The sequence below is a fragment of the Amblyraja radiata genome, chromosome 35, assembly GCF_010909765.2.
Source record: "Amblyraja radiata isolate CabotCenter1 chromosome 35, sAmbRad1.1.pri, whole genome shotgun sequence".
Classification (NCBI taxonomy): domain Eukaryota; kingdom Metazoa; phylum Chordata; class Chondrichthyes; order Rajiformes; family Rajidae; genus Amblyraja; species Amblyraja radiata.
The window spans coordinates 17,963,357-17,986,927 of NC_045990.1; the positions used below are offsets into that span (position 1 = coordinate 17,963,357).

Genomic DNA, 23,571 nt, shown 5'->3' on the forward strand with positions numbered 1-23,571 from the left:
GCGATGAAAGATTTCCACGAGTCAAATTTACTCTTGAAGTAAAAATGTTAAACTTTTAAACTCATTGTAAGAACGTAGATGCCCCATAGGTGCCCGTGAGTTTACCGTAGTGACTCGTGAGTCTACCGTGGGAACTCAGCGGGACAGTGAACCAGTCCACATTGCCTTGAAGAGTGTCCTCTTTGATCTGTGTTTTCACACCTTACACTTCAATGTCTCCCAGTCCCCCCGACTCTCAGTCTGAAGAAGGGTCTCGACCCGAAACGTCACCCATTCCTTCTCTCCAGAGATGCTGCCTGTCCCACTGAGTTGCTCCAGCATTTTGTGTCTATCTTCGACTTGTCCTGTCCTGTCCAACATTGTAACTGTGACACAGTGCTGAACCCATGTCAACCTGTCCAGGAATAGAAACATAGAAACATAGAAAATAGGTGCAAGAGTAGGCCATTCGGCCCTTCGAGTCAGCACCGCCATTCATTGTGATCATGGCTGATCGTCCCCAATCAATAACCCGTGCCTACCTTCTCCCCATATCCCTTGATTCCACTAGTCCCTAGAGCTCTATCTAACTCTGTAATGTAACTCTGTGACAGACACAGAGTGCTGGAGTAACTCAGCTGGACAGGCAGCATCTCAGGAGAGAAGGAATGGGCGACGTTTCAGGTCTCCTTTATCATTTCAAGAGCTCTCCCGAGTTAAAAAAAAATCAAACTCGTGGTAAGCACGGAGAATGAACGTCGGGGCTCGGGGACGTCTCTTAGCGCTAACGGCAGGTACTCGGGAAGACTCGCTAACGGCAGGTAAGCACGGGAAGACTCGTGAAGATTGTTCAACTGTTGAAAAATGTCCACGAGCGCTTCGAGTACCGACGAGTGGCTATTACCGTAAATCTCCGAGTTCGAATCAGGGAAACCTCGGGAGAACTCTTGCAATTAACTCGTACCGTGGGACAGGGGTTAAAAAAAACTGTATCTCTGAACTAAACGATGAAGTGTAGCCTGCTTAACCGCGTGCCCTCTGCTCTAGGATCTCCAAAGACGACATGCACTTCCAGCCGATGGAGGAGATCGAGGAGATGACCGAGGAGGGGAATTCTCAGCACGTCCGACTGTTCAGCCGCTTGCTGCCCGCCCCGCCCTCGCCCTCTCCGGCCAGCAACGCCCAGCGGCCGGCCCGGCCCTTCCACCTCCTCAAGCGGCGCACCAGCGTGTCGTCGGACGCCTCCATGTACAGCTGCCTGTGCCAGGACACCCAGTCCACCGTGTGCTCCTGCGGCCCTTACAGCGAGCACAAGCCGCTCACACAGATACACTTTCTGTCCGAGGACCCCAGGCCGCGACGTATGGAGGCGGTGGAGAACTTTGTCCGAGGGGGCGAGGGGGCGGAGACCCTCAAAGTGGAACCGGGGAGCGGAGAGGGAGAGGGGGCTCCTCGAAGCTTACTGGAGGAAGAGATGGTCCTCAACACCTCTCCATTGTCGACTATCAATATCTCTGAGGTTGGAAGGGACCTGTTCTCCTACAGTTCTGATGCTGGGAGATTGGGTTCCCAGGAAATCTTGGCTTCCAGTTGCCAGTCTATCCCGGGTTCTGGATCGCAGCAGAGAACATGCCAGCAGCCGGCCAGCGAGTCCCCCCCTCGGCTCTCGCCAGCGGCCGCCCTCACCAACATTTCCTCCTCGCCCGAGGGCGCTCACACCTACCGGGGCGCCCTCGCCCTCCACCACCCGGTACTGTCCCTGTCGCCCGCCGTGGAGGAGGCGGGGGAGAAGGCGGACTGGCCCGGGGTGGCCACTCGCTCCTTGCGCGGGGACGGGGCCCAGGACAAGAGGAGCGCCCTGCTCATCCCAGAGACGCTGCCGCTCAACGGTGTAGAGGGCGACCACTGAACCCCAGACCACCCACCCACCCCCCGGGTGCCCGAACCGACTGCCCCTGCCCTCTGTGGGGGAGCACCGAGCAAATAGACCCGTGGTCACCACCCGGCACTCCGCCTCACGGCCCCCCCACGGTCAATAGACAATACACAATAGGTGCAGGACTAGGCCATTCGGCCCTTCGAGCCAGCACCGCCATTCAATGTGATCATGGCTGATCATCCCCAATCAGTACCCCGTTCCTGCTTTCTCCCCATATCCCCTGACTCCGCTATCTAGCTCTCTCTTGAAAGCATCCAGAGAACCTGCCTCCACCGCCCTCTGAGATCCACCCTAGTCAATTCCAATATCTCAGATAGACAAAAATGCTGGAGAAACTCAGCGGGTGCAGCAGCATCTATGGAGCGAAGGAAATAGGCAACGTTTCTCCAGCACTTTTATCTACCTTCAATTTTCCAGCATCTGCAGTTCCTTCTTAAAAACTCCAATATCTCCCCGTGTGTACAGAAAGTCGCCTACCGATGTCCCCCAGAGACGCTGCCTGCCCCCCCTGAGTTACTCCAGCACTTTGTGTGTTTCTCTGCAAGACTCCAGCACCTGCAGTTTCCGAAGAAGGGTCTCGACCCGAAACGTCACCCATTCCTTCTCTCCAGAGATGCTGCCTGTCCCGCTGAGTTACTCCAGCATTTTGTGTCCATCCCCGTGTTTAGTTTAGAGATGCAGCGCGGAAACAGGCCATTCGGCCCACCGAGTCCACACCGGCCAGCGATCCTCTCACATTAACACTATCCTACACACACTAGGGACGTGCATGTGGAATACCCAAGGGCATGATGTGTAAGAAGGAACTGCAGATGCTGGTTTACACCGAAAATAGACTCAAAAGTAACTCAGCGGGACAGGCAACGTCTCTGGATCAAGACCATTCTTCAGATTGGGAGTGAGGGGAGAGGGAGAGACAGAAGGAACTGTACAGCCCTGCGCCCACCCACTGTGAGATCTCAGTGAAAGGGCAGAAGCTCTCCGCGGTTGCTCACCTCGTTGCTGCCAATCCGTGGCGTGGACTTGTCTCACCCCCTCGGTGTGTGTGTGTGTGTGTGTGTGCATCGTGTGAATGCCTTGTCCCCTCCCCTCCTCTCCTCTCTCTCTGCATCGTGTGGCTCTACCTTGTCTCACCCCTGTGTGTGTGTGTGTGTGTGTGTGTGTGTGTGCGCGCATCGTGTGTGTGTATCGTGTGTGTGCGCATATCGTGTGTTGTGTGTGTGTGTGTGTGCATCATGTGTTTTATGTGTGTGCATCGTCTGTGTGTGTGTATAGAAACATAGAAAATAGGTGCATTCGGCCTTTCGAGCCAGCACCGCCATTCATTGTGATCATGGCTGATCGTCCCCTATCAATAACCCGTGCCTGCCTTTTCCCCATATCCCTTGATTCCACTAGCCCCTAGAGCTCTATCTAACTCTCTCTTAAATCCACCCAGATTTGGCCTCCACTGCCCTTTGTGGCAGGGAATTCCATAAATTCACAACTCTCTGGGTGAAAAAGTGTTTTCACACCTCAGTCTTAAATGACCTCCCCTTTATTCTAAGACTGTGGCCCCTGGTTCTGGACTCGCCCAACATTGGGAACATTTTTCCTGCATCTAGCTTGTCCAGTCCTTTTATAATTTTATATGTTTCTATAAGATATCCCCTCATCCTTCTAAACGCAATCTTTCCTCATATGACAGTCCCGCCATCCCAGGGATCAATCTCGTGAACCTACGCTGTACTGCCTCAAGCACAAGGATGTCCTTCCTCAAATTAGGAGACCAAAACTGTACACAATGCTCTAGATGTGGTCTCACCAGAGCCCTATACAACTGCAGAAGAAGTGCAGTGTGTGTGTGTCGTGTGTGTATCGTGTGTGTGTGTGCATCGTGTAACTCTACCGCGCAGCTCGCATCAACACGAGTTTAATGCTCTTAACTGCCGATTCTGGACATCATCATTCACCAAAGACTAAAAGAGGATACGAGAATGTAGAAGTGAAATATACTCCAGATATTGTCGACTTTCACAGACTGAATCTCCGTGAAACGACTGCGGATATATGCACTCTTTCACACTTATAGGCCTGTCCCACTTGGGCGTCATTTGCGCGTCACGCAGGTGGTGCGCGAAGACTTTGTGAATCCCAAGATCCTGGGGCGCCGCGCACGACCGCGCGTCACTGCCTACGTCACCGTTGTGACACTGCCTAGGTCGAGCATCGTGACGCGCAAATGACGCCCAAGTGGGACAGGCCCTAAAGTTTGCTCCATTCGCTATTCGGGTTGAGAGTCTTTCTTTGACCAGAGATACAGCGGGGAAACAGGCCCACTGACACTTCCTACAATTTACAATTTTACCGAAGCCAATTGAACTTCAAACCCACGTCTTTTGGAGTGTGGGAGGACACCCGGAGAAAACCCACGCGGGTCACGGGGAAAACGTACAAACTCCGTACAGACAGCGCCTGTAGTAGGGATGGAACCCTTGTCTCTGGCGCTGTGAGGCAGCAACTCTACCGCCGCGCCCACAGTCCTACAACGAGAGTTGGCGTCTTGTTTTGCACCAAGATAAGTCCATGGCTACCTTTAATATATCTGCGTCAAACGACAACCCGCGTAGAGAAAGACAAGGTGGACTGCTGTTGGATCAGGGCTGCATTCACTCCAAATAAAAGCCACCCGAGGCGGATGAGTTGATATGAAATATTTCTTCGCCCCGCTCTGTTGGTTTGAGCTTGGATGCCCGCATCGTCCCTCTCCGAACACGTTCCAGAGATGCCGCCGGTCCCGCTGAGTTACTCTAGCATTTTGTGACCATCTCCGGTGTAAACTAGCATCTGCAGTTCCTTCCTTCACGGTTCAGAGGAGACCGATAGTGTTGGTGGAGGCTTCTGTGGAGCATGGACACACACACACACACACGGACAGACTCTGTTTCAAAGTCCATTGCAATCTGCTGCACCCGTGCAGAAGCCCAGCACAGCCGGCCAGCAGTGAGTGGATAGTGCAGGAGTCTATTTCCAGTGAGGTGCGGGTCAACGCTGACTATTGCGTTCTACCAGTTTTTGGCAGGAAAAAAAACGCCTGAAGTTTAAAAAATTCCCCCCCTCAGTGTTTGGTAGAAAAAAAATAATTGACCCCCCCCCATCCAATTTGGAAACTGGTCCAGAATTAAAAAGTGGGTCCACTAATGTTTTATTTACACAGGATCAGGAACACCTGGAATGTAAACATCTGTGCAAATGAGGACATTTAGCCCATCAGGTCTAGGCTAGCTAGGAGGCGTGTGGGACACGTTGTGTACACAGTGGGTGGTGGGTGCATGGAACACATTGTCCGGGGTGGTGGAGGCAGATTATAACTGCCCTCTAAGAGACTGTTGGATATGCAGGGAATGGAAGGTAATTAATTACTTTTTAACGTTCTCAGCGCCCTTTATGTGGCGACTATTCGCATACCTTGGGTAGGATGCAAGCACGGAATTTGACTGTGACTTGTCACATGTGATTCAATGGAAGACTATTGATTATGTGGAGGCTGATAAGTAATCGTCTAGGCATCATGTTCGGCATGGACATTATGGGCCGAAGGGCCAGCTACTGTACTGTACTCTCCTACCCTATCCTATGTTTAAGGGAAGACAATGCCAAAATAGTCATTAAGACCAGTCGTTCAGGAATTGACCGCTCTGTGAATTCAAGCACATTAGTTAGCTGGGAGCACAAACTGAAAACCCGGAGTGAAATGTAGCTGCAGTAAATGTAATCAAGGTGTTCCAAACCTAATCCAACGGCCTGAGTGTTTCCGTGGCAAGTCCACATAATCTGCTGTACATCTTGTTTGTGAACGACCAGATCACACACAGTGGATGGACAGTGGACATCCATTGACGTTTCACACTTCCCCCAATTTAATCGATTCATTTAGGTCAACTAACACTGGAAACCAGTGACAAGATCCCTTGTTTAAGAAGGAACTGCAGATGCTGGAAAATCGAAGGTAGACAAAAATGCTGGTGAAACTCAGCGGGTGAGGCAACATCTATGGAGCGAAGGAAATAGGCAAGGTTTCGGGTTGAAGAAGGGTTTCAACCCGAAACGTTGCCTATTTCCTTCGCTCCATAGATGCTGCCTCACCCGCTGAGTTTCACCAGCATTTTTGTCCACCCACAAGAGCCTTTACAGGGTTCTTCTTATTGAGGAAGGACGAAAGAAGCAAAATAGTTCTCCAGTCTTTGGAATCCAGCCCACTGTACTACAAGATGGCATTGTTCACCCGATCCTCCAACATTAGCAGGGTTGATCAGAGCAGATAGAACATAAAACCGTACAGCACAGGATCAGGCCCTTCAGCCCACAATGTCTGCGCTGAACATGATGCCAAGACCAACTCTTATCTGCTTGCATATAATCCATATCCCTCTATTCCTTGCATATCCAAATCCTCTCAAACACCACTGTTGTATCCAAAGATACTGGAGCACAACACCGGTTAAACCAAAGATCATAGAAGGCTAAAATCCAATGGACTAACGTGGATTAAACTGCGAGAGGCATAACGGAAGTCGGAGTCTTATTCCCAAAATGGCGGAGGTTCCGCTCCGTTGCGTACTACACGTCAGTCCATTGGATCTTAGACTTTTGCGATCTTTGGTTGTACCTGCCTCCACCACCACCCAACTGGTAAAAAAACCTGCCCCACTCATCTCCTTTAAACTTTGCCCCTTTCACCTTAAAGCCATGCCCTGTCTGCCGAACGTGCTACGATACAATAGAATTTTATTTATCCCAGGAGGGAAATTCTGCCAACAGTCATAAAACATAACACGATACATGAAGCATTAAAGTGAAGAGTGGAAAATCCAGGATGGGAGATGTGCAAAGGTTGAGGAGCACGGGGGTGGGTGGGGGGAGGGGCATCAGTCTACCCCTCGACAGAAGGGGGAAGGAGTTGCCAAGACCCATTCTGCACGTTATCCATATCCCTCTGCTCCCTGCATTTCCATGTGCCTATCCAAATCCTCTTAAATGCCACCTTTGTATCTGCCCCTTCCAACCAAAGATCCTATAGCGGAGCAAGATAGACCACTCCTGCTAAATGCAATGGTGTGACGTGTAGTACGCAACGGAGCGGAACGTGGGCCTTTTTTTCATCCATTTCCGTAACCCGGCCCGACTCGACTCGCAGTGTAATCAACGTTGCGGGGGAACAGTTTGTGTTAATAAATTATAATTCTGAAAATGAGGAGAAGATTTTTACCAAATAACTTTTATTTTTACGAGGATGTTTCCGTAACCGGCGCAGAAAATTACCCATGAATCTGCCCATGACCGTACTACGTCTTTTTCGTCGAGTGACCTATCTTGCTCGCTATAGGATCTTTGCTTCCAGCAGTCTCTGTGTAAAAACACTTGCCCCGCACATCTCATTTAAACGTTGCCCCCTCTCACCTAACAGCTACGCCCTTTGGTATTTGATATTTCCATCCTGGTGCAAAAGGTTCTCCCTGTCCACCCTGTCAATGCCTCTCATAATGTTATAGTATTCGATCAGGCCTCCTCTCAACCTCCAGAGAAAACAATCCAAGTCTGCCCCACCTCTCCTTGTAGCTAAAGCCTCTAATCCAGGCATCATTCTGGTAAACCTCCTCTCCAAAGCCTCCACATCCTTCCTATAATTAAACTACAAGGGATATGTGGAGAAAGCAGGAACGGGGTACTGATTTTGGATGTTCAGCCACGATCAGATTGAATGGTGGTGCTGGCTCAAAGGGCTGAATGGCCTACTCCTGCATCTATTTTTTATGTTTCAATGTCTATAATGGGGCAACCAGAACTACACGCTATACTCCAACGTGGCCTCACCAAAGTGTTAGGGGAACATTAATATGCCTTTCAGAGTCCAGATTGGATGGGAGGTGACCAGAAAGGCAGACCAATTGCTGGTTTCAGTGAACATCCACTCTGAGAAGCAACGGCCAGTTGTGCTTTAAGCTCTTTAGATGAAAGGTTGATGAGAACATTAGCCCATTCTTGAATTCTCACTGATATTTCCTCCATACACCCATTGGATCCATTCTGGCCTTGGTGAAAAAAGATGCCCGAATTTCATATTTTTTTCCTGTGTTTGGTCGAAAAAACCCCATTTGGAAACTGGTTATGATGTAGTCCAGGATGGAAAAGTGAGTTTAATATTTAACATTTGCATAGGTACAGGAACACCTATGGTAAGAATTTAAACATTTATACTATGGATGTTGGACTCAACAATGTACTTCAATTTTCGATTAAATGAGCCTCTTGAACTGGAATGCAATGAGACTGACATGGATAACTCGATTCATCACTTACTGCCAGTGCTATTTTTGAAATATCTATGAGGTCGATGTTATCTCTTGTTCTGCACAAGTCCTGGAAGTCTGCTTAAATAAATAAATTATTGAGACGTGCATGCCGAGTTTCGAACTGTTCTTGTGTAGTGGGTGTAGATACATAGATAATAGGTGCAGGAGTAGGCCATTCGGCCCTTCGAGCCTGCACCGCCATTCAATATGATCATGGCTGATCATCCAACTCAGTATCCATACCTGCCTTCTCTCCATACCCCCTGATCCCTTTAACCACAAGGGCCACATCTAACTCCCTCTTAAATATAGCCAATGAACTGGCCTCAACTACCCTCTGTGGCAGAGAGTTCCAGAGATGTGTGGGCGTCGCAGGTTAAGCAGGTCACCGGTTTGGTCTGAAGAAGGGTCTCGGCCCGAAACGTCACCTTTCCCGAGATGATGTCTGACCCGCTGAGTTACTCCAGCTTTTTGTGTCTATCGTCAGCTTAAACCGGCATCTACCGTTCCTTCCTCCACCAGTTATGCTTCACTGTTGAATAATGAATTATGTTTCCCCCTCAAGGTTGTTTGGTTCATTCAGTCCATGGAAATGGGACAGGACAGAGAATGCGAGATTCATTTAAACACAGTCATGAACTGCCTTTAAATTATTCTCCGTCTTAAAGTCCCAACTCCTCAGAGTTTGGCATCCTTGAGCGGGCAACTGGGTGGCGCAGCGGTAGAGTTGCTGCCTTACAGCGCAGGAGACCCAGGTTCAATCCAGACTATTGTTGCTGTCTGTTTGGAGTTTGTACGTTCTCCCCGTGACTGCATGGGTTTTCTCCGAGATTGCCCGTTTCCTCCCACACTCCAGATGTACGGGTTTGAAGGTTAATTGGCTTAATTGTCCCTCGTGTGTGCAGGAGAATTTTGAAGTGCGGGGATCGCTGGTCGGTGCGGACTCGGTGGGATGAAGAGCATGTTTCTGCGCTGTGTATCTAAACTAAACTAATCCCCCTTACCCAATTCCAATTCAGTTGGACATCATAAACCACGATGACACCCTGCTCTGGGATTCTTGTTCCCCTTTAAAGTCATGGAAAACAGCTACTGAAAACATCTGATTATACTTTAGTCTATAGACACAAAATAGAGGAGTAACTCAGCAGGTCAGGCAGCATCGCTGGAGAAAATGGATAAGTGACATTTCTGCATACCGGAGGACTGGGAGAAATTCAGAGACCAGCAGAGGAGGACAAAGGGCTTAATTAGGAAAGGAAAAATAGATTATGAAAGAAAACTGGCAGGGAACATAAAAACTGACTGCAAAAGTTTTTATAGATATGTGAAAAGAAAGAGATTAGTTAAAACAAATGTAGGTCCCTTGCAGTCAGAAACAGGTGAGTTGATCATGGGGAACAAGGATATGGCGGACCAATTGAATAACTACTTTGGTTCCGTCTTCACTAAGGAAGACATAAATAATCTGCCGGAAATAGCAGGGGACCGCGGGTCAAAGGAGTTGGAGGAATTGAGTGTAATCCAGGTTAGCCGGGAAGTGGTGTTGGGTAAATTGAATGGATTAAAGGCCGATAAATCCCCGGGGCCAGATAGGCTGCATCCCAGAGAACTTAAGGAAGTAGCTCCAGAAATAGTGGATGCATTAGTAATAATCTTTCAAAACTCTTTAGATTCTGGAGTAGTTCCTGAGGATTGGCGGGTAGCAAACGTAACCCCACTTTTTAAGAAGGGAGGGAGAGAGAAAACGGGGAATTACAGACCGGTTAGTTTAACATCGGTAGTGGGGAAACTGCTAGAGTCAGTTATTAAAGATGGGATAGCAGCAGATTTGGAAAGTGGTGAAATTGGACAAAGTCAGCATGGATTTACAAAAGGTAAATCATGTCTGACGAATCTTATAGAATTTTTCGAGGATGTAACTAGTAGCGTGGATAGGGGAGAACCAGTGGATGTGGTGTATCTGGACTTCCAGAAGGCTTTCGACAAGGTCCCACATAAGAGATTAGTATACAAACTTAAAGCACACGGCATTGGGGGTTCAGTATTGATGTGGATAGAGAACTGGCTGGCAAACAGGAAGCAAAGAGTAGGAGTAAATGGGTCCTTTTCACAATGGCAGGCAGTGACTAGTGGGGTACCGCAAGGCTCAGTGCTGGGACCCCAGCTATTTAGAATATATATTAATGATCTGGATGAGGGAATTGAAGGCAATATCTCCAAGTTTGCGGATGACACTAAACTGGGGGGCAGTGTTAGCTGTGAGGAGGATGCTAGGAGACTGCAAGGTGACTTGGATAGGCTGGGTGAGTGGGCAAATGTTTGGCAGATGCAGTATAATGTGGATAAATGTGAGGTTATCCATTTTGGTGGCAAAAACAGGAAAGCAGACTATTATCTAAATGGTGGCCGACTAGGAAAAGGGGAGATGCAGCGAGACCTGGGTGTCATGGTACACCAGTCATTGAAAGTGGGCATGCAGGTGCAGCAGGCAGTGAAGAAAGCGAATGGTATGTTAGCTTTCATAGCAAAAGGATTTGGGTATAGGAGCAGGGAGGTTCTACTGCAGTTGTACAGGGTCTTGGTGAGACCACACCTGGAGTATTGCGTACAGTTTTGGTCTCCAAATCTGAGGAAGGACATTACTGCCATAGATGGAGTGCAGAGAAGGTTCACCAGACTGATTCCTGGGATGTCAGGACTGTCTTATGAAGAAAGACTGGATAGACTTGGTTTATACTCTCTAGAATTTAGGAGATTGAGAGGGGATCTTATAGAAACTTACAAAATTCTTAAGGGGTTGGACAGGCTAGATGCAGGAAGATTGCTCCCGATGTTGGGGAAGTCCAGGACAAGGGGTCACAGCTTAAGGATAAGGGGGAAATCCTTTAAAACCGAGATGAGAAGAACTTTTTACACACAGAGAGTGATGCATCTCTGGAACTCTCTGCCACAGAGGGTAGTCGAGGCCAGTTCATTGGCTATATTTAAGAGGGAGTTAGATGTGGCCCTTGTGGCTAAGGGGATCAGAGGGTATGGAGAGAAGGCAGGTACGGGATACTGAGTTGGATGATCAGCCATGATCATACTGAATGGCGGTGCAGGCTCGAAGGGCCGAATGGCCTACTCCTGCACCTAATTTCTATGTTTCTAAGCGATTTTAATTTAGTTTAGAGATACAACATGTATCAGGCGCTTCGGACCAGTGATTCTATGGTGACCATCGATCACCCATTTTAGTTTAGTTGTTCATTATCATATGAAAAGCTTGAATTTGCATGCTATCCAGCCAAAGGAAGGCCTATACACGATTGCAATCAAACCATCCACTGTGTACAGGTGAAGGGGAAATAAAGATTTAAGAGTGGAATGATTGTAATGGATGTCAGCAGACCTCTTCCAGTCTGCACGCAGATGCAGACCAGCACGCAAAGGATTGCCTTGCTCAGGCGCCAGTTGGTCTCGACATTCATACTGATTCAAGAGTGTTTTATTGTCAAGCATCTTTTGTTGTCTTATGTCCCAAAACAGGCTATTTTGGTGAATCGGAGACGGTAAGTTGGTTGGAATTTTTTTATTTTAAGAAATAACGAGCCAACGAGAGTGGATAAGACAACCACGTTGAATGTGGATCCACAAGTGTGGGCGCTAGACTGATAGTTACTGACAGTTACAGCAAAATAACTGCCAATGGAACACCCTGCAGTCAATCACGAAGGTTCGATTACCCAGAGCCACCACCGGGTGTCGCTACACTATGTTATTCCCCTTTTTCAAACACTCCCTACACATTAGTGGCAATTTTATGGAGGCCATTTACAGTAACCTAAAAAGGTGCACGTGTTTGGGATGTGGGAGGAAACTGGAACACCCGGAGGAAACCCACACAGTCACTCAAACTCCACAGAACCCAATGTCCGTATGGAACCAAGGTCTCTGGTGCTGTGAGGTAGTAGCTCTACCGGCTGCCCCATTGTGCTGCTCATTTTATGAGTGTAAATTCCATTGATTGCTTTGTGTTGAGTTTTAGTTACTTTGAGAATAGAGCAGGATTTGCTATTGAGTCAGTTTATAGACACATATTCTGTGAGAACGTCATCAAAGTGAAACCATGTACATGTTCAATGACCAAAAGCCAAGTGAAATTTGACCTTGCTTCCAAAACAATTGAGGTCCCAAGTTCCACGTATCCACTCGCAGAAATATTTTGTGTATTGCATTGCATCATAATTTCTCCATTATTACAACTCCCCATTATTGAGCATTATTGGGGCATCTTTGAGCCCTTAATCATGCTCTGCTTATTGGTTGTAAGGAATTTAGATGTATGATCATTTAACACATTGGAACTACCTGAATTTTAGAGCCCAGCTGCCTTCAACTTGTTGCCTTCTCCCCCATTACCCCTATATCCATTGACTTGGCCTCCACATCCATCTGTGGCAATGAATTAGACAGATTCACCACCCTCTGATTAAAGAAATTCCTCCTCGCCATTCACTATGTCTCTTTATTATCTGCCACTGATCTGCTTTGCATTGGGTGTCACTTTCTGGCATTTGCTAATCTCATCATTCGCATCATTGTGGTGGCGCGACTCACTGTTGCAGCGGCCCCCTACAGCCGGTCTGTCTTTTTTTTAATTTTTTGTCCCGATAAATGTAGTTAAATGTATTTTTTAATAGTGTTTTTGACTGTGTATATGTGGGGTGCAGTGCCGGATTTACGTATAAGCTAAACAAGCTATAGCTTAGGGCCCCCACTTTCTAGGGGGCCCCCCGAAAAAATTGATGGGCCTCGAGGTCTAGGGGGGCCTCCGGCCAAGGCAGAACACCTACCGTTCAACTCTGGGCGGCCCCCCTCACTATCTCTCTCTCTTCATCTTCCCCCGCTATCCGTGTCCGGGCCGCCGGGCTCCGCTCGATCCTCATCCGCCGGCACGGCAGGCCGCCTTGCACATGCGCACAACCACAGCCAGCACATCATCGGCCGCCCTGCGCATGCGCACTGCAACGGCAACTGGTCGGCGCTGGGCACTTTCTCCCTCGCTTTGAATTGTGGGAGATTTGGCCGCCATGGCTGTCCGGTCGTTGGGGGCCTCACAAGTGGAACAGCTCTTCATCTAAATCCGGCACTGGTGGGGTGGGGTGAAGGGGGAAACTTTGTAAAAATCTCTTCCCTGTCTGGGAGACCCGACCTTTTCCCTGTCGGGTCTCCGTTGTCGTTGGGGCCTAGCACCGTGGAGCGGCCTCCAGCCTGAACGACCTGGAGGCTCCAGTCACGGAGCCTGCGGAGCTGCGGACTTACCATCATGGGGCTGGCCGGCATCGGAGCGTGGGGAGCGGTGGTGACTCGCTGCTGCGACCCGACCACGTAGCTCGGAGGCTCCAGCTGCAGCCGCAGGTCCGGTGGACTGTCGGGGTATCGGGAGCTCGCGGGTCTGGGTGGAGAGACCGCTTTCCGGAGCTCCCGCAACGCAACTTCTCTGGCCCGTGTCGCGGGGTTGGAACGACCCGGAGCGGGGCCGCACATCGCCCGGCGAGGCTTCATGGCCGTGGGACTTCGAATGGCCGGGGGCTCCACCTTTGTGACATTTAGACCGGGAGCGGGGCCGTACATCGCCCCGCGCGGCCTAAAAATGGCCGTGGGACTTATCATCGCCCGCCTGGGGCTTGGACATCGGGAGAGAAATGAGAACAGGGGAGAGAAAAGATGTTTCTGTAAATTGAACTGTGTGTATGTCTGTAGGAAATTGTCTTTGCTTGTATGGCTGTGGAAACGGAGTTTCGTTTGAGCCTCACTGAGGATCAAATGACATGTAATAAATATTGATTGATTGATTAATACTGAACTATTATCTACCGCTTTGATGACCCTTGGACTATCCTTGATCAGACTTTGCTGGGTTTACCTTGCGCTGTAAATGCAAACGTGTATTGTCCTTCTGCTGACTGGTCAGCACGCAACAAAAGCTTTACACTGTACCTCGGTACACGTGACAACAAACTAAACGTAAACTCAAGAGCATAGACCATACAACAGTACAGTACAGCACAGGAACAGGCCCTTTGGCCCACAATGTCTGTGCCACGGATGATGCCCGGTTAAACTAATCTCTGCTCTGTACCAATTCTATTTAATTATTATTTTGGTTATTTTGCAGCCACATTAAAATAAAAGCATGTGGAGGTGCATTTGTGCAAATGAAAAGCCCCTTCCATCGGCAGGAGTAAGTATTTTTGTAATTTCCTGTTGTTGCATTTACATTTACAAAATTTGTATTTTGGTGTGGGACCAGCATTCTGGCAGGCAGGTTTGCCACTGCTACACGGGTGGTTTTAAACTGAATAAGGGGGGTGGGGTGTTGAATGGGCTAGTGGAGGATGGAGTTAAAGGGAAAGGGTTTCTTAAATGTGTGAGCGTAGAGACAGAGGGGTGTAAAATGAGGGTAGAAGCAATAGGTAGCAAGGTGAAAAGTAAAAGTGGCAGGCCGGAAAATCCAGGGCAAAAATCAAAAAGGGCCACTTTTCAACAAAATTGTATAAGGGGTAAGAGTGTTGTAAAAACAAGCCTGAAGGCTTTGTGTCTCAATGCAAGGAGCATTCGTAATAAGGTGGATGAGTTGAATGTGCAGATAGCTATTAATGACTATGATATAGTTGGGATCACGGAGACATGGCTCCAGGGTGACCAAGGCTGGGAGCTGAACATCCAGGGATATTCAATATTCAGGAGGGATAGAGAGAAAGGAAAAGGAGGTGGGGTAGCGTTGCTGATTAGAGAGGAGATTAACGCAATGGAAAGGAAGGACATTAGTTTGCAGGATGTGGAATCGGTATGGGTAGAGCTGCGAAACACTAAGGGGTAGAAAACGCTGGTGGGTGTTGTGTACAGGCCACCTAACAGTAGTAGTGAAGTTGGAGATGGTATCAAACAGGAAATTAGAAATGCGTGCGACAAAGGCAAAACCGTTATAATGGGTGACTTCAATCTACATATAGATTGGGTGAATCAAATTGGCAGGGGTGCTGAGGAAGAGGATTTTTTGGAATGTATGCGGGATAGTTATCTAAATCAACATGTAGAGGAACCAACGAGAGAGCAGGCTATTTTAGACTGGGTATTGAGTAATGAGGAAGGGTTAGTTAGCAGTCTTGTTGTACATGCCCCCTTGGGCAAGAGTGACCATAATATGGTTGAGTTCTTCATTAGGATGGAGAGTGACATTGTTAATTCAGAAACAATGGTTCTGAACTTAAAGAAAGGTAACTTTGAGGGTATGAGACGTGAATTGGCCAAGATTGACTGGCAATTAATTCTAAAAGGGTTGACGGTGGATATGCAATGGAAGACATTTAAAGACTGCATGGATGAACTACAAAAATTGTTCATCCCAGTTTGGCAAAAGAATAAATCAGGGAAGGTAGTGCATCCATGGATAACAAGGGAAATCAGGGATAGTATCAAAGCGAAGGATGATGCGTACAAATTAGCCAGAAAAAGCAGCATACCGGAGGACTGGGAGAAATTCAGAGACCAGCAGAGGAGGACAAAGGGCTTAATTAGGAAAGGAAAAATAGATTATGAAAGAAAACTGGCAGGGAACATAAAAACTGACTGCAAAAGTTTTTATAGATATGTGAAAAGAAAGAGATTAGTTAAAACAAATGTAGGTCCCTTGCAGTCAGAAACAGGTGAGTTGATCATGGGGAACAAGGATATGGCGGACCAATTGAATAACTACTTTGGTTCCGTCTTCACTAAGGAAGACATAAATAATCTGCCGGAAATAGCAGGGGACCGCGGGTCAAAGGAGTTGGAGGAATTGAGTGAAATCCAGGTTAGCCGGGAAGTGGTGTTGGGTAAATTAAATGGATTAAAGGCCGATAAATCCCCAGGGCCAGATAGGCTGCATCCCAGAGTACTTAAGGAAGTAGCTCCAGAAATAGTGGATGCATTAGTAATAATCTTTCAAAACTCTTTAGATTCTGGAGTAGTTCCTGAGGATTGGCGGGTAGCAAACGTAACCCCACTTTTTAAGAAGGGAGGGAGAGAGAAAACGGGGAATTACAGACCAGTTAGTCTAACATCGGTAGTGGGGAAACTGCTAGAGTCAGTTATTAAAGATGGGATAGCAGCACATTTGGAAAGTGGTGAAATCATTGGACAAAGCCAGCATGGATTTACAAAAGGTAAATCATGTCTGACGAATCTTATAGAATTTTTCGAGGATGTAACTAGTAGCGTGGATAGGGGAGAACCAGTGGATGTGGTGTATCTGGACTTCCAGAAGGCTTTCGACAAGGTCCCACATAAGAGATTAGTTTACAAACCTAAAGCACACGGCATTGGGGGTTCAGTATTGATGTGGATAGAGAACTGGCTGGCAAACAGGAAGCAAAGAGTAGGAGTAAACGGGTCCTTTTCACAATGGCAGGCAGTGACTAGTGGGGTACCGCAAGGCTCAGTGCTGGGACCCCAGCTATTTACAATATATATTAATGATCTGGATGAGGGAATTGAAGGCAATATCTCCAAGTTTGCGGATTACACTAAGCTGGGGGGCAGTGTTAGCTGTGAGGAGGATGCTAGGAGACTGCAAGGTGACTTGGATAGGCTGGGTGAGTGGGCAAATGTTTGGCAGATGCAGTATAATGTGGATAAATGTGAGGTTATCCATTTTGGTGGCAAAAACAGGAAAGCAGACTATTATCTAAATGGTGGCAGACTAGGAAAAGTGGTTAGTGGTGATGAGGTAACTACATTATAGGTTGCATGCATAACCCATCTACAGTTTTGGTCTCCAAATCTGAGGAAGGACATTATTGCCATAGAGGGAGTGCAGAGAAGGTTCACCAGACTGATTCCTGGGATGTCAGGACTGTCTTATGAAGAAAGACTGGATAGACTTGGTTTATACTCTCTAGAATTTAGGAGATTGAGAGGGGATCTTATAGAAACTTACAAAATTCTTAAGGGGTTGGACAGGCTAGATGCAGGAAGATTGCTCCCGATGTTGGGGAAGTCCAGGACAAGGGGTCACAGCTTAAGGATAAGGGGGAAATCCTTTAAAACCGAGATGAGAAGAACTTTTTTCACACAGAGAGTGGTGAATCTCTGGAACTCCCTGCCACAGAGGGTAGTCGAGGCCAGTTCATTGGCTATATTTAAGAGGGAGTTAGATGTGGCCCTTGTGGCTAAGGGGATCAGAGGGTATGGAGAGAAGGCAGGTACGGGATACTGAGTGGATGATCAGCCATGATCATATTGAATGGCGGTGCAGGCTCGAAGGGCCGAATGGCCTACTCCTGCACCTAATTTCTATGTTTCTATGTATTCATGATATATTTTGGAATTTTGTTTTTCCTTGTATAAAATAATGTGTGGACTACAATCACTTGCTTATGGTTTCAACTGCTAAAATAATTCATGAAAATGCTTTTCCTGTGCTTAACTTAGTGTGTCTGTTATATTTTGTCTCTGGTAAATGTTAGCCGTTTCAAATTGAATTTTTCATGTTTTATTATTTGTTATTGGCATGACTAATTTTTATTAGATGGGTTGTGCATATTGAGGCCGAGAAATGTTTATTTGTGTAATGTGACTGGTTCACTACTTGAAAAAATACATTCTCCTTTAAGTAAACGTGGGACGCTTATGACATTCATCATTTTCTTCCTGTCCTGTGCAGTGATGAGCAATGGTGGGCCACTAATGTAAAAGCAACCCTGGAAAAGATGGGCATCCTGTTTGTTCCAATATAAAGGGGATTGGTCTGAGCAGGACCCAAGCTCCTGGTACTAGGAGTCAGCTGCTCATCATAACACCTTACCTTGTGGGCAGCATTGACCACCAATTCTAAACTCATCTGCTCCAATGCAGAAGGGTTTCGGCCCGAAACGTCGCCTATTTCCTTCGCTCCATAGATGCTGCTGCACCCGCTGAGTTTCCCCAGCAATTTTGTGTACCTTGCTCCAATGTATCACTACTCACCCACAGTCATCAGAGAGCTATTGGCCCTCACTGAGGCCTGAATTGATCCTTGGTTTTCACTTACGATACGATACAATAAAACTTTCTTCATCCCTGGAGGGAAATTGGTCGCCAACAGTCCCAGCACACAAGGTGCACAAAAACTTGAAATTAAAAGTGCAAATAAAAAGAAAAAGACATGCGACTGTTGGCTGGCTGCCGTGTGCACAACGCCTTAAACGGAACGAGCGAACAAACAAACAAACGCAGGCTTATCCCCTGGGTAGAGAATTATAAAAGTAGAGTATTCCCCCACACCGGGACCCACATTGTTCTACCACCATCCCACATGGCAGTCCATTGTTTTTCACGGCAGTCCCCCCACGCCCAGTCCACGTTGTCTTCTCCCCCCCACACTCTCATTGAACGCTGATTGCGGGACGATCGTGAGGCCCCACTGCCGCTGAGGCTCCCGTCACCGCTGAAGCTTCCGTTGCTGCTGAGGCTTCCATCACCGCCGCTGCTGAGGCTCCCTCAGCCCAGGCAGACCTCGCCATCCCGCTTCACCTCGGTCCCCTGGGAGGCCTGTGGGGCGAGTCTCAGGTCGGCGGTGCGGTTGTTCCGTGGGTGGTTTGGGCCCGCGCGGCTCCTAGGGTCACTCCCACCTCACGTACGCGCCTCTCCAGAACACTTCCCCTTTTCCCAGTATTACTAGCAAATCAGACTTGCATCCCAGACACAAAGAAATGCAGATGCTGGTTTATATAAAAAATGGACACACTGCTGGAGTAATGGTGGTGCAGCGGCAGAGTTGCTGCCTTAACAGTGCCAGGGAACTGGGTTCAATCCTGACCACAGATGCTTGTCTGTACAGAGTTTGTACGTTCTTCCCGTGACCTGCATGGATTTTCTCCGGCATCTCGGATGTCCTCCCACACTCCAAATACGCGCTGGTTTGTAGGTTAATTGGCTAGGTATAATTGTAAATTGTCCCTAGTGTGTAGGATAGTGTTAATACACAGGGATTGCTGGTTGGTGTGAACTGGGTGGGCCAAAGTGATGTATCTCTAAATTAAACTGTACTAAACTAAACTAACTCAGTGGCTTGGGTGAAAAAGTTTCAGGTTGGGACCCTTCTTTAGACTGATTGTAGGAGGTGGATCTGGAAGCAAGAAAAGACCATGACAAATTTGAAAAAGGGTCCTGACCCGAAACATCAACCATCCTTTTATTCCACAGATACCACCTGACCTGCTGCGTTAATCCAGCACATTGTGTCTGTCTATCCTATTTTCCCCCTCAATATGAGAATTCATTGTGGGAAAGCCTTTGAGCATGTTAAAATACACGAGGCCAATTATGTTGGGTCTCCAGAGTGACTGAATTTTGCAGCAGTAGCCTTGCAAATAAAAAAATGCATTGGCTTCCATGCATTCCTCATTAATGCACTTCTCAAGTTACTGAATATTTCAATACTGTTTTCTCTGAAGTCTGATTCACTATGATGCAGTTATTAATAGTGACCCATCATTCTGCAGGCACTGTGCTGCCACAGGGCTACAGGTAAGTATTTGGTGGCGGATTTAATTGAGCAGCTGGCTCAGCATGAGCAGCTAGTAGCACAGCTGAAAGACGACATTCAGGACAAGGAGACGCAGCTTCACGTGAGAGATGAACACCTTAAGGTAACACCAATTCCAGTTACCCTCACTGAGTGAGCTATTACAGTGATCTGTGTACTTTGTGTTTGCATTTCTGCAGTTAGATTTCACTTGAAAGCCTGAAAATTCAGTCCATAATATTGCAAGTTTTCTTTTTAACAATAACAATGAACAATGCCTCTTATTTTCTAAAGCAAAGACTATTGTTAAACCGTTTCACGTCGTGTGTCGGATCTTTTCAAGGAAATTGAAAGGATGCCTTCACACTTGGTTTAGAAGGTTGTACTTCAAAATAGGCTACAAAATGTTATTTAAAAGTCCTACTCAAATGATTTAAGCAGAAAGTCATGCCTGATGCTTCCAGTACAATACGGAGAGAATGCTGCACCTTAAGTGCCAACTTTCAAATGAAATGTTGAATTAAATCGTGTTTGTTGTCTCAGGTGGATGTGAAATATTTTATTTTGGCATATTTTAGAGAACGAAATGTGTTTTCCAGGGTGACTTTTCCAGTCTTTACCCCAAAAGTAAAACCCTTCAAGGAGATAATCCACCACATTAGTACATTATCACATATTTACTATTTTCAAATTAGTTACATGGTTTACGGCATTCCAATGTTAATTGAACAATAAAGGTCCCTTATAAGCAACGTTGGCTGACACTCTGAGGAAGTCATTGTTTTCTGTTTAAATCCAGTAATGATTCCTCGGACCTTGACCACAAGAGAGTTTGTTTTGCCACTGAATCATTTTGGGGCTTGATTCCAAATACAGGCTGTGAGGTTTAGCTAAATTTGCAGTGCAGTTGCAGCCATGTCTGGATTACTGCATTAATTTAGTGAAGTTGGCATCTCCGAAGGTGGACAGATCATCAGGTCCGGCAGAAATGTTTCCCAGCCAGTTAAAGGAAGCAAGGATGGGAACAGCTGAGGTTCTGTCTAAATGTTTTCAGTCTGAAAATTGTACAGGAGAAGATGCAGATGGGATTTTAGTTTATTTAATTGTCACATGTATCGAGTAAACTATTAAAGAATACAAGTTTCTGACAAATTTTGAGAGGTTGGGTGAGGAGGCACAGTGTTGGGTGGCACGCTGGTGCAGCGGTAGAGTTGCTGCCTTGCAGCACTTGCAGTGCCAGTGGAGCTGGAGGTAGCTTTGTTAGGGATCAACATCGGGAGCTCCAACTGCAGGAGCTTTGATCGGCAACTGCGGGAGCTTCGATCGCCCCGACTGCGGGTGTTTCGATTGCCCCGACTGTGGGAGAAAAGGAGGAAGATGGTAAAAGTTCCATCACAGTGGGGAATATGTTGTCGCCGAAAAACAGGATGGACCAGCTGCCTGCCCTGGTTGGGACTCGGAGGGATTGCCGTGAGTACAGTGATCCTGGAGTCTGGTGCGAGTGTGGACGGCTTTCTGACTTTGGGTGGACAGGGACTGCAGAGAGAGTACAGCGGTCGGTGAAGGAGCGTGTGTGTGGCCCGGACATTGAACTGATGGCTGTGGGTCTCTGCTTATCCTGGGTGCCCTAGGGATTCTCACACGCCGCTGTGGTGGCTGGTTATGTTTAATCTTTATGTAGTTTTGTGTCTTGTTGCTTTTTTGGTATGTGTGTGGTAAATCAAATTTCACTACCTCAGTACACGTGACAATAAAGGACCATTAAACCATTGAATGCAAATTAATGATTTCATCCCGTGATTTCATTAATGATAATTTTAATTAAATGTCTTAATGCCAAGGTGGAATTGAGGACCTAACTATTGGTGCACATGAATTACAAATGTTGCGCAAGTGTGATTTCCATTCTATGTTGCCCAGTTTTTATCACTGTTAGGAGGTATTAATCACTTGTTAACTTCTTCAGTTGCTGGAAGACTTGAAGGAAGAACTTCGTGAAAAGGACGAGGAACTGCTGGAAACGACTCAACATGTGGAAGTACTGCAGATAAAGCTCGATGAGAAGAATCTGGAGCTAGCGGTAAGGACATCATTGTTTGCTGCTGTGTGAATGTCTATTATAGGGAAAGATCTCTGCAACCAGCTAAGGGATTCTGTTGTAACTGGCAGTGAAATAAAAATAGCAGGGAGCCTCTTGGAAATAAATCTGTAAATATGAAAAAATTAGAAGATTTTCTTTTATATGAATCTCCCCATTCTTTTTTTCTAAATGTTCATTAACCCTTTTATGATCTCTTATAGTGCAGAATCTCAGTTTATGTGGAGCCTTGCAACATTGTCATTCTGGTTATGACAGGTTGTTGGCAATGCTGATCTGTGCCATCATTTTCTTTTAGCCGTGACCAAGATCCAAAGAGATCCGATATTTAAGATGCCAAGAACACATGAACTCTTGATTATAATGCAACAGTGTCACTATTGATTATATCGTTCTTCATTTTCCCATCCACTAGTGGGAGAGTCTAGGACTAGAGGTCATAGTCACAGAATTAAAGGATGTTCCTTTGGGAAGGAGATGAGGAGTTTCTTTAGTGAGAGGATGGTGAATCTGTGCTTTAGCCGTCTTAATTACAGCGCCAACCCTCATGTTAATCGCGGTTGTGTGATATCACCTTGGCTTTGCATCATGTGAATTTTACTCAGATAGTGCCTCCCCCGTTTGCCCTGTCTCCGCCTGCTACTGGGATGGGTGAAGGAAGGATGGTGTGGTATGTTGTGTGTGGGTGTGTGTAGTGTTGTGTGTGTGTCGTGTGTGTGTGTGGGTGTGTGTGTTTGTGTGTGTGTGTGGTGTGTGTGTGTGTGTGTGGTTTGTTGTGTGTGTGGGTTCGTCATCTCTGAAAGTCGCCGTTTCCAGTGCCGGTTTTTCAGGCGACTGCCGGCAACATTTTGGACAGTCGCCTGACAAATCGCCAAGGTACAGGCCCCATTAGGCTTCTGAAAGTCTCTTTAGTTTAATTTGGCTATTTTTAATTTTTTAGGAGTTGGTTGAAGATTTAGAAAGGGTTGAGATCGACAATGAAATGGCAAGGACAAGCTTTTGGCAGAAAAGCACGCCATGCGAACCAAGGTCAGAGATCTGACGGAAAATCACAAGGGATCTTTAAAAATTCTCAAAACAAAACACAGCGCTCAGATCCGTAAAATCCGGGAGAAACATGCCCAAGAAACATCACAAAAAGATCAGTGCTGTTTACAACTGCACAAAGATCTCCAACTTTTAAGACCTCATGCCAAGTTCTGTGCACCACTTGCCGACCAAGCAATTGGTTCGTTAAATCATTTCACCGAACAGAAGATTAAAGAACTGGAAGGTAATTACTCAAAGTTGACCTGTTAATATTTTTGGCCATAAACGTTCCTACCGCAGATTTGTACATCTGTCGGCTCGTGGTAGGGAGTAGGTTTGCCTTAAATATTCTAGCATTAGAGCAATGGAGTGGATTTTATGACAAAACATCACTTCATTTTTGTTTTGCCGCATAAATATCTCATCCCTGTAACCTCATGAGATTTTGTGTATGCAAATTGGTTGCTGTAATTCCTATATTTTATCACTGATCACACTTAAAATATACTTCATTGGTTGGTAAATGGGTTGGTACATTCAGTGATCAGGAAAAGTAGCGTGTAATCTAAGTTTTTTTTACTCGGGTATTCTGGTCAGATTCCTTGATCAGAAGATAGTGATGTTTAAAGGATTCAAGAAAAGAATTCTTTGAGAAGCATTT

General features: G+C 46.7%; 1 protein-coding gene across 1 annotated transcript in view; it reads left to right on the top strand.

Moving 5' to 3' along the window:
• Positions 1–22,923, top strand: part of best2 (bestrophin 2) — a 43,789-nt gene extending 20,866 nt beyond the window's left edge. The window contains exons 9-12 of the mRNA XM_033050853.1: positions 1,027–1,870; positions 19,761–19,907; positions 21,750–21,863; positions 22,822–22,923. Coding sequence (XP_032906744.1) covers positions 1,027–1,870; positions 19,761–19,907; positions 21,750–21,863; positions 22,822–22,923 — 1,207 coding nt within the window. The remainder of the gene's footprint in view (positions 1–1,026; positions 1,871–19,760; positions 19,908–21,749; positions 21,864–22,821) is intronic.
• The last annotated feature ends 648 nt before the right edge of the window (positions 22,924–23,571 follow it).